At 36.8% G+C, this 15,124-nt stretch overlaps 1 protein-coding gene across 1 annotated transcript; it reads left to right on the top strand.

Annotated features, from left to right (window-relative positions):
* The first annotated feature begins 2,711 nt into the window (after nt 1-2,711).
* LOC132803421 (protein LEAD-SENSITIVE 1-like) lies at nt 2,712-3,633 on the top strand. Its single transcript, XM_060816422.1, has 2 exons — nt 2,712-2,814; nt 2,969-3,633. The coding sequence occupies exons 1-2, from the start codon at nt 2,712-2,714 to the stop codon at nt 3,631-3,633; spliced, it is 768 nt and encodes a 255-aa protein (XP_060672405.1).
* The last annotated feature ends 11,491 nt before the right edge of the window (nt 3,634-15,124 follow it).

Genomic DNA, 15,124 nt, shown 5'->3' with positions numbered 1-15,124 from the left:
TCCGGTAGGATTTCCATGGGATCAGGACTTGTCTAGGTTTCTGTGAGGAATATTGGATGGGTCCTGACATATATGTATATTCAAACAACTTAAGCTTTTGGAAGGGTGATAATCAATTTAACAGCATTTTAGGAAGGTTTTCAGTTATAGGTTAGTTTAATCTCTTGCACTTCGTGGCAAATCGTGTTTATGATACGATAATAGTCCTAATTCCTTCTCTTATAGTAAAAAAATTACACAATTGTGATCATATCAACATATACTATCTTTATGAAATTATATATGTCATGGTGAATTTGCCACCATGGTGTTAACTTATTCTGCCTGCTATTCATGTGACTTGGTCAGGTATATATGTCGGTGACAGTGACGGAGAAGTGATCAACCTCATTCGTGGAGTAGACCCTATTTTACCCATCTCAGCTTCATCCCATTCATCAGACATTCCCATAAGCACTACCTCCGCCGCCAATAATCGTGTAGAATATTGCAGCCTAGATAGTTTTCTTAATGGTGATGAAGTCTATCTCTATAAATATGGTGTTAGTCTTACTTTCTTTATAGCCAAAATTCTAGGTGGTACTTGTACCCTTTGCTTTACTGATCGGCCCGAGACTATCATGTACCATTCCCGCTGGGAGCCGAACACAGGTTCTGGAACTGGTGCCTACAAAATTTTCAACAACAGTTGTGAAGACTTTGCAATATATTGCAAAACAGGGTTGCATTCAAGAAATAGAATTATTAACCTTGGCTGGAATGGGCAGATAGAATCTTACTTTGGCATGTTTTATGCTATCACCATTTTTAAGTTTACATTCCTGCCTAGCAATCCTATTGGTGTGGCAGCTATGGTTTATTTCATCTACTCTATATTTAGATTTGTTGCTGATCCTACACATTGTAGGAAAGCTTATCAAGTTCGACTTAAGACATTGCCATCTTGGAGACGTCGTGGTCGTTTTCCTGTAATGCCTCAATTCATGTATCTTGGAGACAAGATTTTTCTATTCTGAAAGAGAATCAAAGCAAGTAAAATTTGTGGATTAATTTATGATATATGTAGGATTAATGAATGATATTTGCTATTTTGGATGTTAACCATATAAACTTAAAATTTTCGTAGTGATAGTGTATGCAAGTATTTATTATGAAATAGCCGTGCCTTTTCTTACGGTCACCTTAAACTGGTATTATATTTTTAGTGGAATTTCAAATTTTTGTTTCCAAACCGTAATGAATCTAATGATAAAATCACATGTCATGAAATTTTAACATCTTGTTCAATTATACATTTATTAATATATCCAAGGTTTATTTGGTAAGAATTATGATAATTCTAAAATTAATTATAAAATATTTTTTTTACCACTCAGGTGCTTGGTAAACAAATAATTTTGCTTGTTAAGTATTTTATTTTAAAATTAAGACTTGGAAAAAAATCAAAAATCATATATTATATATTATTTTTAAGTATATAAGTATCATAACATAATTATACACATATTATTGTATTTTTGTATAAAAAATAAAAAAACTTATATATATTATATTCATTTTAATAATTATAAAATTCACAGCAATTAAATTTTATAAAATACTAAACATTTATCTGTAACTTTTTACATTTTATAGCATTTTTATTAATATAAGTTATTAAACACTTTATTAATTTTTCTTTTAAAACAGTAAAAGCTGATGCTTTATTCAATATAACTACCATTGATTTTTTTATAATCTACGAGTTACCAAACCATACCTAAATGTTGCAACATACTGTTCACCTTTGTATGGATACCGATCAATTCAAATCCAAAGAGAGAACTAGAAAGAGAGGCGAAGTCAGAAGTTACTATCAAATTAAAAATAGTCAACCCATACATGCACTCAAAAACCACAATTGATTAGTCAAAAATTTGTTATAATCTATTTTTAATTGTTATTCCCCTACTAATCCAACCATTTTCCACATGATTATTTAAAAAAAAAAAAATTTACAGAGAGCTACAGAGGAGCTTTTCTCTCTCTGGCTCAAGATAAAAAGTTTCGTGCAACTGTATTAAAATTCAACTTATCTGTACAATGAACAGGATATAAAAAAACATACCAAAAAGAACTCTTTGATTGTTTTTGTCTCGGAAAAATTGGTGCTAATATGATTTCTTTATAAATTATCTTAATAGAAATTTGAATTAGAATCATTGCTTTCTTAAACAATGATTTTTTACCACTAGGTTAAACAGGACTTGCAATGGAAATTGTCTTTAGGTCACAAATCACGAATATAGGAACTTAGGAATGGTATCAATAACTAGCTCAATACCCATCTTTCTTCACCCCAATAAAAATAATAATAATAAAATTTAAAAATAAGAAAAACATCCATCTGCTTGGTATCATTAAATAATTTAGAAATTTAATAAAGGTAGGAAGAAACACTTTTGAGACATGACCACATGCGCTGCCCCTTTTTCTTCACGTAATCCTAAGAACTATATGATCCCATTCACCTAGTTACACCTAACCCTTAAACCGGCTTTAAAGAAAGCGACTCTGCAATTCATTTGCCTCCTCCAAATCAATTTTAGTTGTTCAGTATTGGTAGTTTGGTATGTTATCTGTGGTTGAATTCAACCATATCCATTCTCCAAAACACAATTTTGAAGAGCACATCTGGGAGAATTCCCAAAGTATAAGATGAGAAGATAGCTATGGATGAAGATTCAAAGGGTGCTTCAAACAAACTCTGGAGGAAACTGGAGCTTGGAGATCACATCTACACATGGAAGGGAGGCGATACAAAATCTTATCATGGTGATTTTTGGGCACTTGTCCCATTTCTTCTTCTAAAGATACTATAGTGGTCTTTTTTATTTCATTTTATTTTCTTCATATGATTGGAATCTGTATGTATAGCATATAAACACTATTCATGGGATATTATTTGCCTGCTTATGTGAGATCCCAGGGATATATATCAGTGATGAGAACGTGATCCACTTTGATTGTCATGTTGTGGTCACTTCATCCATAGAAGATTTTCTTTCTGGTGGAGATGTCTATCTCTTTGAATATGGTGTCAATCCAGCTCTCTTCCTCACCATATTCCTGGAACATAATTCCACCCTTGCCTCTGCTAATCCACCTCAAGTTGTTCAGGACTGTGCGGCCTTCCTTCTCAACAATGGCTCCTACAGTGACTACTACCGCTTCATAAACAACGATGAAGACTTTGCAATGTACTGCAAAACAGGATTGCTTGTAGTAGACAGCATTGTTTTCAGCAGAAGTTGGCAAACAACATTTTTCTTGGCTGTTATTACTGCTGTCTTTCTTTCTCTATTGCAACTCGCCCCTGCTACTTTTACTGGTCTGGCAGCCAGATGTCTTGGCATTTACTATGTTTGTAGATTGGCTTCTGACATCGGAGCTCGTCGTAATGTTGTCAACATTGAAGCAGAGAGTTTGCCAGTGGTTGATGAGATATTGGCTTCTGGTGGTTTGGGCCGTATTGAATTCTTAATTGACCTGTTTTTAAGAATACTAATGTTTGCTTTTGCCTTTTTCTGTTTGCTATTAAGTCTACTGGGCAGTATTTGGAATAGTAATTTTCTGGCTTTGCTCTCCATATGATTGAGTTAATATATATATATATATATATATATATATATTTAAATTTTAGTTAATGTAGTTTTTCGCATTGTTATTTATTTATAAATTAATTAAACTATTAATAAATATTGATCTAATAGTTTACATATTATAATTTAATATCCAGAGGCTGCTTTCTAATAAGATACATAAGGAGCAACCGAAGCCTAAGGATCACATCTTCACATGGAGGCGGAACCGATGGTATACATTTGCCCATCATGGTGATATTCTTCTTCCCCGTTTCTTTCCTCCAAAGAGTGTGTCAAACATGTGTTTCAAACAAAGTGTTCATTTTTCTTTTTCTTTTTTTATCAATCATAACACACCTAGAGAATTCATTTCATCTGTGTTGAAGGTTAATGTTGTGGTTCTCTGACCACGTTAGAGAAGAAAAATGAGAAGAAAATAAAAAGAATTTTATTACTCTCTTGAAATAGAATACAAAAATACAAAAACTTCTCTCTCTTGGATTCTCACGTGGAATCTCTCCCTACACCCTCCAATTCTCTCTGGAATTGCTCACTCTTCTCTCAAGTTCTCTCTGGAACTTAAACACTCTCTCTCTCGGAGTTTTCTCTCAATATTCCTCACTTGGGATAATATTGAGCTTTGCTCACTTGGCTTGGTTTGCATGCAACGGGAAGGAGCCTATTTATAGGCTTACAAGGCCACAATCTTCAACAGCTTAGCCCACAATTGTTGATCAATTTGGAATTCGGTGCAGCAATGTCCATTTGTCAAAAAATGGTGGCTGTGGTTGGTGCGGCTGTGGTTGGTGCGGCTGGACTTCACAATTCTCCCCCTCCAGCCGCATTTAAACTGATGGTCATCTGCCATCTATTCCAGCTATGTCTCTGCATAGCTTCAGCTTCTCTTGAGCAACAACTTTTGTTAGCATATCTGCTGGGTTCTCTTTTGTGTGGATCTTCATCAGTTTCAGCAACTGTTGATCTATTACTTCGCGTATCCAATGATAGCGGATGTCAATGTGCTTTGTACGGGAATGATACATTGAGTTTTTGCTCAAATCCATGGCACTTTGGTTATCACAATGTATCTTGTAGTCTTCTTGCTTGATGCCCAATTCTGTGAGAAAACGCTTTAACCACAACATTTCCTTACCCGCTTCCGCTGCGGCAATGTACTCTGCTTCAGTAATGGATAAAGCAACACACTTCTGCAATCTTGACTGCCATGACACAGCTCCCCCTGCAAAAGTGTAGAGATAACCTGATGTAGACTTTCTATTATCAGGGTCTCCGGCCATATCTGCATCTGTATAGCCTTCTAAGATTGGATCACCTCCCCCGTAGCACAAGCACAGCTTCGATGTACCTTTAAGATACCTGAGAATCCATTTGACTGCTTCCCAGTGTTTCTTTCCAGGATTTGAAAGAAATCTTCTCACAACACCTACTGCATGAGCAATGTCTGGTCTGGTACACACCATTGCATACATCAGACTTCCTACCGCTGAAGAATATGGTACTGAAGCCATCTCCTCTATCTCTTCTTTGGATGAGGGGCACATTCTCTTACTCAACTTCAAATGATTTGCAAGTGGAATGCTGACCGGTTTGGCTTTATCCATGTTGAATCTCTTTATCACCCGTTCAACATACTTCTCTTGAGATAGCCATAACCTTCTATTCTTCCTGTCTCGGATTATTTGCATTCCTAAAATTTGTTGAGCTGGTCCTAAGTTTTTCATATCAAAGGACTTAGATAATTCTTTCTTCAGCTGACTAATCTTCATTGCATCTTGTCCAACGATCAACATGTCGTCCACATATAGCAAAAGTGCAATGAAGTTTCCACCTGCAAATTTTTGAATATAAACACACTGGTCTGCTGCAGTCCTTTTATAACCTTGACTCACCATAAACGAGTCAAACTTCTTGTACCATTGTCTTGGTGCTTGCTTGAGGCCATACAAGCTCTTCTTTAGCTTGCATACGAGGTTTTCTTTCCCTGAAACCTCAAATCCTTCTGGCTGCTCCATGTAGATTTCTTCATGTAAATCACCGTGAAGAAATGCTGTCTTCACATCCATCTGTTCAAGCTCTAGGTTTAGACTTGCTACTAAACCAAAAATGACTCGAATTGAAGTCATTTTTACCACTGGTGAAAAAATCTCATCAAAGTCAATTCCTTTCTTCTGAAGAAATCCTTTGACCACCAATCGGGCTTTGTGTTTCACCACCTTTCCGCTGCCATCTTTCTTGAGCTTGAACACCCATTTATTCTTTAGTGCCTTCTTTCCTGTTGGAAGCTCAACCAACTCATAAGTATGATTTTTCTGCAAGGATTCCATCTCATCTTGCATTGCTTGCAGCCACTTTTTCTTCTCTTGATGAGAAACAGCTTCCTGGAAACTCTCTGGCTCCCCCTCTTCAGTAAGCAGAATATACTCAGATTCTGGAAATCTCTTTGATGGAATTCGGCCTCGCTCAGATCTCTGAACTTGTAAACCACTGGTTTCAGGAGGTGTACCATTATCTGACCGCGGTGATGGCCCTGCAGCTGCTTGAGAGGATTGAGTCTCCCCCTGCTCAATATCCCCTTCTTCCTCCTGGTTTGCTTCTGGTATATCTTCATGCACCTCATTATCCTCTGTGGCTATTTGTGCTGGTGCTGGATTAGGACAAAAATTCTCGGCACTAGAACTACAATTAGGAGACATTCTGGGCTTTTCAATGTCTTCCATTGTCTGGTTTTCATGGAATACTACATCCCTGCTTCTAATAACCTTCTTTGTTTTCGGGTCCCATAACCTGTATCCAAATTCTTCATCTCCATATCCTATAAAGATGCATGGAGTACATCTTGCATCGAGCTTTAGTCTGAGCTCCTTGGATATATGTACATAAGCTAAACAACCAAACACTCTTAAATGAGAGTAGGAGGGAATCTTACCCGACCACACTTTCTCCGGAATTTCAAAATTCAACGGTACTGACGGTGATCTGTTGATTAAATAGCAGGCGGCACGAACAGCTTCTCCCCAGAATGGCTTTGGCAGCTTAGCCATACTGATCATACTTCTGACCTTTTCCATAATGGTTCGATTCATTCTTTCGGCTATTCCATTATGTTGTGGGGTGCGAGGGACCGTCTTCTCATGTCGAATGCCGTGTCTTCTGCAGTAGGCATCGAACTCCTTGGAAGTATACTCGCCTCCATTATCTGAGCGGAGGCATTTCAGCTTCTTTCCTGTTTCACGCTCTACCATGGTATGAAACAGTTTGAAGTAATCCAATACCTGGTCCTTTGTCTTTAAGAAATATACCCACACCTTCCGAGAAGCATCATCAATGAAGGTCAGGAAATACTTGTTGCCACCTAATGATTCCACCTCCATGGGACCACAAACATCAGAGTGCACCAGACTAAGCAACTCTGATCTTCTCGATGCAAAGGAACTGTAGGAGACTCTATGTTGCTTACCAAACAAGCAGTGATTACAAGGATCTAGCGCAGCATCCTTGCAAACAGTGATAAGCTTCTTCCTTGCCAAAGTGGACAATCCTTTTTCACTCATGTGACCGAGTCTCTGGTGCCACAGATTTTGAGACGCCTCTCCTTCTGCAATATTGAGGCTATCTGCACATATCTTCACATGAGTCTTGTACAATGTTCGACAAATATGTCCTCGGGCGACAACTATGGCACCTTTCGTCATTTTCCATGTGCCATTGCTGAAGTAGTTGTCATAGCCTTGCTTGTCTAAGGCTGCTCCCGAAAGTAGATTAAGCCGAAGGTCTGGAACATCACGGACATCCTTCAAAGTGATTGTACAACCAACATTCGTTTTTACCTGAATATCACCAGTTCCCATAATCTTTGCAAAACTGGAATTTCCCATCTTTACCGTACCAAAGTCTCCTGCTTTGTACGTTTTAAAGAAATCTCTGTGTGGAGTGACATGGTAGGATGCTGCAGTATCGACTACCCACTCAACATCTTGGGTTGATGTATGAAGGCATGTCTCTTCTTCGGTGGAACAGAGCGCCACTTCGCCTGTAACAGTGACTAATGTCTCTCCATCCTTCTTCGGCTGATTACCTTGGAGTCTCTGCTCTCTCAACAACTTTCTGCAGTTCTTCTTCATATGACCCTCCAGGCCACAATGATAGCACTTATATGATGATTTTTTTTCTGCCGTCTGTAGATCTGCCTCTGCTCTTGCTCCTGCCTCTCCCCCTATCTCGACCACTTCTTTGCTGTCTTCCTCTCTCTGTGACGAGGGCATGTGACTGATCCATGCCCATGTCCTTTCTCCTGGCCTCTTCATTAAATATGGCGTCCTTAACCATAGACATAGTTAGTTTGCCATTCGGGGCCGAATTACTGAGAGAGACTACCAATGTCTCCCAACTGTCTGGAAGAGAGCTTAGAAGTAGGAGGGCCTGATCCTCATCCCCTAGTTGGTAATCCACAGCAGATAGTTGATTTACCAAGCTCTGGAACTCACTGGTATGCTCGGCTACAGAAGTTCCACTCTGTAATTTTAGATTTACCAATCGCTTAAGCAACAGGGCTTTGTTCCGAGCAGTCTTGGCCTGGTACATGTCCTCCAATTTTGTCCAGAGGGCATATGCATCCGTTTCCTTCGCTACATGATGGAAGACACTGTGATCGATCCATTGCCTGATTTGACCGATCGTTTTCTTGTTTAATTTCTTCCACTCTGCTACTTTGCTGGGATCGGGGTTTTCTCCTTTAGCTTCTGTAGGATCAAACAGATCCTTACAATTGAGGAGATCTTCCATCCGAGGTCTCCAAAGTGTATAATTTGTGGCAGTGAGCTTAACCATAGCTCCCGAAGATGATTATTCCATTGACATTATGGCTTGACCAAAAATGGAGCTGAATTTGGCAAAACGGAGTTAACCGTTGCGTCCGGAACGGCCGAAAATGGTGGACTTGACTCTTCCGGGGTCAAAATATAATTACCAAAAATTTTGGGGCAAAATTGTAATTTCACAAAATATCTGGGTCAACTTGCAAATACAGAAACTTCAGGGGTCAATCTGTAATTTCCAATAATACAGGGGCTGTTCCGTAATGTCCAAAACTACAGGGGTCAATCTGTAATTTCAAATAATTCAGGGGCTGTTCCGTAATTTCTGAAACTTCAGGGGTCAATATGTAATTACCAATATTCCAGGGGCTGTTCCGTAATTTCAGAAAATATTGATGACATGGCAGATTGTGCTGACGTGGCGACACGTGGCAGATGCCGTGTCGGCTGGCATGGCAGATGACGTGGCCGGGGCGCTGACGTGTCTGATGACGTGGTCGTCTTCAACCTCCAGACGGCGCGTGCGGCGCGTAAGGCGCGTGAGCTGTTGCAGAAAACTTCAGGCGGCGCGTGCGACGGTTTCTTTCTCTACGGAGAACTTGTGTGTTCTCCTCTCGTCGGGTACTTTCACCTGGTATTGTCAACTTTTCAAAATACCAACTTGAAGAACAGTGGCTCTGTTTCTTCAAATTTTGAACCCAAGCTCTCGACCTGGAGCTCTGATACCACTTGTTGTGGTTCTCTGACCACGTTAGAGAAGAAAAATGAGAAGAAAATAAAAAGAATTCTATTACTCTCTTGAAATAGAATACAAAAATATAAAAACTTCTCTCTCTTGGATTCTCACGTGGAATCTCTCCCTACACCCTCAAATTCTCTCTGGAATTGCTCACTCTTCTCTCAAGTTCTCTCTGGAACTTAAACACTCTCTCTCTCGGAGTTTTCTCTCAATATTCCTCACTTGAGATAATATTGAGCTTTGCTCACTTGGCTTGGTTTGCATGCAACGGGAAGGAGCCTATTTATAGGCTTACAAGGCCACAATCTTCAACAGCTTAGCCCACAATTGTTGATCAATTTGGAATTCGGTGCAGCAATGTCCATTTGTCAAAAAATGGTGGCTGTGGTTGGTGCGGCTGTGGTTGGTGCGGCTGGACTTCACAGTTAATCCTTATTGAGTTTAAAAATTCATGTGAGTAGCTTATTTGGCCTTCTATTTATGTATATATAATAAGTTTTTCTTATCAAGTCAACTTTGATAGTCAGGGATATATGTGGGTGATGGAGAGGTGATTCACCTCGATGGAGGAGAAGACCCTATTAGTGCTGGTGGTCAATCAACGGAGTGTCGTGTGGAGTCTTGCAGCATAAATAGCTTTCTTGATGGAGGGGAATTGTATCTGTATAAATATGGTGTTAATCTTGCTTTCTCTATGGCCAAAACTCAAGGGGGTACCTGTACCCTTGCCTCTACCAGTCCAACAGAAGATGTCCTGCACCGTGCTCGTTTCCTCCGAAAGCATGATGGTTTTGGTGCCTACAACCTTTTCAACAACTGTGAGGACTTTGCAATATATTGCAAGGCGTGCTGGCTCCATCTTGAGGTTTATTTCTGATACCAAATATTGTGGGAATGCTTGTAAAGTTTCTGTTGAGAAATTGGCCGCACTTTGGAGAGTTGGTAACTTTTGTGATAGTTGTATTGATTCATTTTGGAAGGACAGAGATTTCAGGTTTTGAGTGAGGATTAAGATAAGTAAATGCGTAGCTAAATTTATGATTTATAAGATTGACAACGGTTATTGGTTAAGCTCTTAGTTAATGAAAGATCATTGATACATTAGTTACATGTTAAAGACAAGTTCTAGAATTTTTGTAGTAGTTGTCTTAGATAAAATATTTTCTCAGATTTGTGAAAAAAAAGGACATTGAAAATCCATGAAATAAGAAGAAATGAGAAAAGAAGATACAGTTTGAAAAACAAACTAAATTGATGAGAATTGATAAGTCATTCACCCTCCCTACAAATTTGGAAAGACTTGAAATATATTAGAGTACGTTGCATTCTCAACATAAATGCACAAAAATTGTATTACCACTTAAAAAGAGGATTGTAAAGTAAAATATGAAAAGAAATTGAAAAAAAAAATGTTTTTAAGTTAGCTCATGATCAAGCAATTTTCCAAATTAATTTAGCTCAATCTAGAGCCACATCAACATGTTGATTTTAGCCTCATCATAGCGCTTTATCATATTCTTGCTTAATTTGGACTTTTCTTGCTTTCATTTTTACCCCATTAGTCTAGTGCTTATCATTCATGATTGTGCAAGATTGCTTGCAGGATTTCTTTAACAATAAAAGAAAAAAAAAATTAGACGAATTAAATATAAATATGTCACTGTGATATTAGGTATGTTTAAGCATATTGTTTTTTCAATACTGCAACGATTATTAAAATATTTATTAAATTGATTTATTAAATAATACATATTAAAAAATTATTGATAGTATATTCATATAAATAAATATAAAAGTAAATTTTTAAATAGATAGATAAATTAAAAAAATAAATCAATTAAATATTAATATATCATCTGTTATATCATTTGATAATATTTTAATAACTTTAATATTATTATTATTATTTATACCCTAACTTTAAATGAACATTAGCTCTCTTTTTCTCTCCTGTATATGCGTAACAATGAAACATATACATATTAGTTTGTGAGGTGTTGCATCAAATATATAATATTGTATAGTGGATTAGTAGAAAAATATTAGCAATGATATTTGGCGTGCTTGACGGGATACAAGATATATAGTATTATATTAAGCAAATCATAGCCAGAAATATTATCACTTACAATTCCTCTTATAAATTCCTTTTATATACATATATATATAGATATATCTATATATATATATATATATATATGTATATATATCATTAGAGACCTTATTTAAAACGTCCAAAATCTTCTACATGGAGAAGAAGTGTGAACATTGCGATAGGCTATCCCCACATAGACATTTCTCTTGTATTTTTTTTGTTGTTTTAATAATTCTGATCTGTTTAAGAGTTAAGAAATGGATTTACAATAAATCATTTAATTTCTCAACAAATCATTTCTACGGCACGGACAAAACCCAGTATTGACTCTATGCACCTAATTTAATATATACAGTTACATGACTCCCACAAACCTAAACTTTCCCAATTCATTTGACTCTCTTCTCCAATTCAATTTCTGGGGGATGAACTTGAATTCAAATAATTCCCATTTCCCAAAACACTACAAATTTTGAAGAGGATAAGAGAAACCCCCCAATTGCAACATGAGAGAAGTGGTTTGGATGTGGAACAGAATGCGAGGGGACTGGAGCAACATGCGACGGGTGCTTTGGAACAAATTCCCGAGGAATGAAATGGAGCCTGGGTCTCACATATACACATGGAGATGGAGCGAAGAAGCCCATCACGGTGATCTTCTTCTTCTTTCTTCTTTCTTCTTCATTCCTCTTAATGCTTGGCAGTCTTTTTGTGGTTTCACAAACTTCCTTTTTTTTTTTTTTTTTTAATAGTATATATAAATAAATTATATTGATAGGGATATATTTCGATGATGGAAACGTGATCCACTTCACTCAAGGGGGATTAAGCTCAAATCGTCGTGCATGTCAAAACTGCGGTAATCAACCGCGTAGTCATGGTGTGGTCTCTTCCTGTCTAGATTGTTTTCTTTCAGATGGAGATCATGATCTCTATCTCTTTGAATATGGTGTTAGTCCAGTTCTCTTCCTCCTCAAACCTGGATGGAATACCTGCACGATTACCCGTGCCGATCCAAATTATGAAAATGTCATACACCGTGCTTTTTTCCTTCTCAGAAATAGATTTGTTAACTACCACCTTTGCATAAAAAACAGTTATGACTTTGCAATCTATTGCAAAACAGGGCCGATACTGTTCACTAGCATGGACGTGAGCAGGAATGAGTCAGCAGCATCCTTCTGCATTGTTGCTTTTGTGTTTTTTTCTGTTCTCGAAAACATGCCTCCTAGTTTTACTGATCTCACAGCTGCAGGTCTTGGTATATCCAGTGCTTGTAGATTGGCTCTTGATGGCGGAGCTCATCCTAATTTTATTCAAGTTGAAGTTGATAGATTTGCTAAAGTTGATACATTGGCTTCTCATTATTTGGACTTCCCACGTGTCATACGCTTTTTCTTGAAAGTGGTTTTGATAGCTCTGACATGTGCTTATATTTGTTTGGAATTGCGTATGTGGTGGTCTAATTCTCGTCCACTGGTCTGGGCCCTAGCAGGCTTCAGATTTTCATACTGGGCTGTATACAATAGAGTAACTTTCTCTGTGCCTGGTCTCCATAATATATATGATTGAACTTTTCTTTTCTTTTCTTTTTTTCTTTTTTTTTTCTTTTTTTTAATCAATTCTATCGTTTAAGTTTTGCTTTAATCTAACTACTAAAATTTTGGACGTTCCAAATCCGGAGATTGCTTTCCAACAAGATAGAAAGGAGGCAACTGCAGCATGGTGATCACATCTACACATGGAGGGGCTACTTGTACTCCCATCATGGTGATCTTCTTCTTCTTTTTATTTCTACATAATATTATTTGTTAAATATATGTTAAAATTATAGGAGGTGGATTCACTACATACATTACATATATATATATATATATATAGCCGGTCAGTTTTTTATGGATTTTTCATCAGAGGGTTTTTTAGAACTTTGTTTTATTAGCTTTTAAATTTTTTTAAAGATTGAGATTTAAAAATATATTAGAACCTATATAAATTCTAACATAGTTTTATTAGAACCTATATAAATTCTAACATAGTTTATTTTGTCTCTATTTTACTAAATTTATATAAATCTTAAATATATATTTAAATCACTTTTAAAAAAATTCAAAAACTGATAAGAGAGATTTTGATAGAAAATTTGTCTAAGTGGCTTGATGACAAATTGATATACAATAAGTTAAGAACCCATCAAGACAATATAATATTATCCTGTCTATTGGAATCTAATAATTAATAAATATAATTATAAATTTCAACCATATGATTTTAAAGCTGAAAAATAAAATTTTGATTTAATAATTAATAAATATAATTTTAAATCTCAACCATATGATCTAAAAGCTAAAAAATAAAATTTTGATGTTAATTCTTACGATAAAGTCCAAATTTGAGCTTACTCTCTATATATATATATATATGTTGGAAAATCAGAGAGCAAAAAAAAAAAAAAAAAAAAAAAACTAAGTAACACAAACAACAACATTTAGCAAGGTTCGGCCAAGATTGCCTATGTCCTCGTTGCTCCAATGAGAGCTTCTGCTATCTTATTGATAAACTGTTGTTTATAGATTGAAACTACAATGATGAATCCACACAGATACACATTCTTGAACACAATTCCCAGTTACACCTCTTTTCTTCTTGTTCTTCACTTTTTCTCACTTAGAACTCTCACCAAGAACCACAAAACCCAACAATAAAGAACACTTAGAAGAAAAGCTCAATTTTCAAGAATTTTCTCGCTCTCTGCAACTTCCAGAAATTGGTTTTCCCATACTTCGCCTTTTTGGTGAAGAAGAAAGCTATTTATAAAGAATGTTTCTTCAAAACGATGTAGTTCAACTTAACTGCTGCACCAATGACATTAGAACACGTAGCCGTTTTGTTAGTTGTTAAAATAAGAGTAAAGTGACTACTTTTTCACTCTTTATTTCCAGATTAATGAAGTGCACCATTTTGACCATTTGAAGCTTCAAACTAGATTCTGCACGAGACCTCACTAGCATATCACAGCAGCACAACAGCATTACAAGTAGAATTTGAGGATTAAAACTTCGCATATCTCCACCTAATCCTCAAATTCAAAATTAGCAGAAACTCATCACCATCCCAGCAAAAACAACCATCACCAAACCAGCCTACTCCAACTCGGAGCAGATTCTTGCCAGTATTAAACTTGCCAACAGTAAGCACCTTTGTACCCATATCAGAAGGATTGAGCTCAGTAGGAATTTTCTTCAACTTAATCACCTGTTGAGCTGTCATATCTCAGATAAAGTGATACCTAACTTGAATATGTTTAGACCTCTCATGAAAAACTGGATTTTGACACAAATGAATAGCACTTTGACTATCTGAGTATAAAACAACCTCTTGATTTAGAGCTTTAAGTTTTGTTAACAAGCCCTTAAGCCAGATAGCTTCTTTTGCAGCCTCTGTTGCTGCCATATACTCAGATTCAGTTGTCGATAAAGCCACCAAAGGTTGCAGCTGGGACTTCCATCTTATACAATTTCCATCCAAAGTGAACATATAAGAAGATATAGATCTCCTTCTGTCCCTGTCACCAGTATAGTCAGAATCCAAATACCCAATTAACTCAACTTCACTTGAATTTCCTTTATAAATCAAACCTTCACTCATTGTGTGCTTCAAATATCATAGAAGCCATTTCATTGCCTCCCAATGATCTCGGCCAGGATTAGCCATTTATCTACTCAAGACACTAATGGCATGAGCTAAATTTGGCCTAGTGCAGATCATCACATACATCATAGATCCCACTGCATTTGAATATGGTACAGCCACCATATCTTCCTTCTCTTGCTCT

This window comes from Ziziphus jujuba, chromosome 4 (genome assembly GCF_031755915.1).
Source record: "Ziziphus jujuba cultivar Dongzao chromosome 4, ASM3175591v1".
In the NCBI taxonomy this organism is placed as follows: Eukaryota; Viridiplantae; Streptophyta; class Magnoliopsida; order Rosales; family Rhamnaceae; genus Ziziphus; species Ziziphus jujuba.
The sequence above is the reverse complement of the archived record's forward strand: the minus strand, read 5'-3'. Positions and strand labels throughout refer to the sequence as shown.

What these genes read in the sequence shown, in the direction of transcription:
- LOC132803421 (XM_060816422.1), top strand. Translation starts at nt 2,712, where the DNA reads ATGGATGAAGATTCAAAGGGTGCTTCAAACAAACTCTGGAGGAAACTG. An exon ending in CGATACAAAATCTTATCATG is followed by an intron (nt 2,815 to 2,968) that starts GTGATTTTTGGG and finishes GTGAGATCCCAG; the next exon opens with GGATATATATCAGTGATGAG.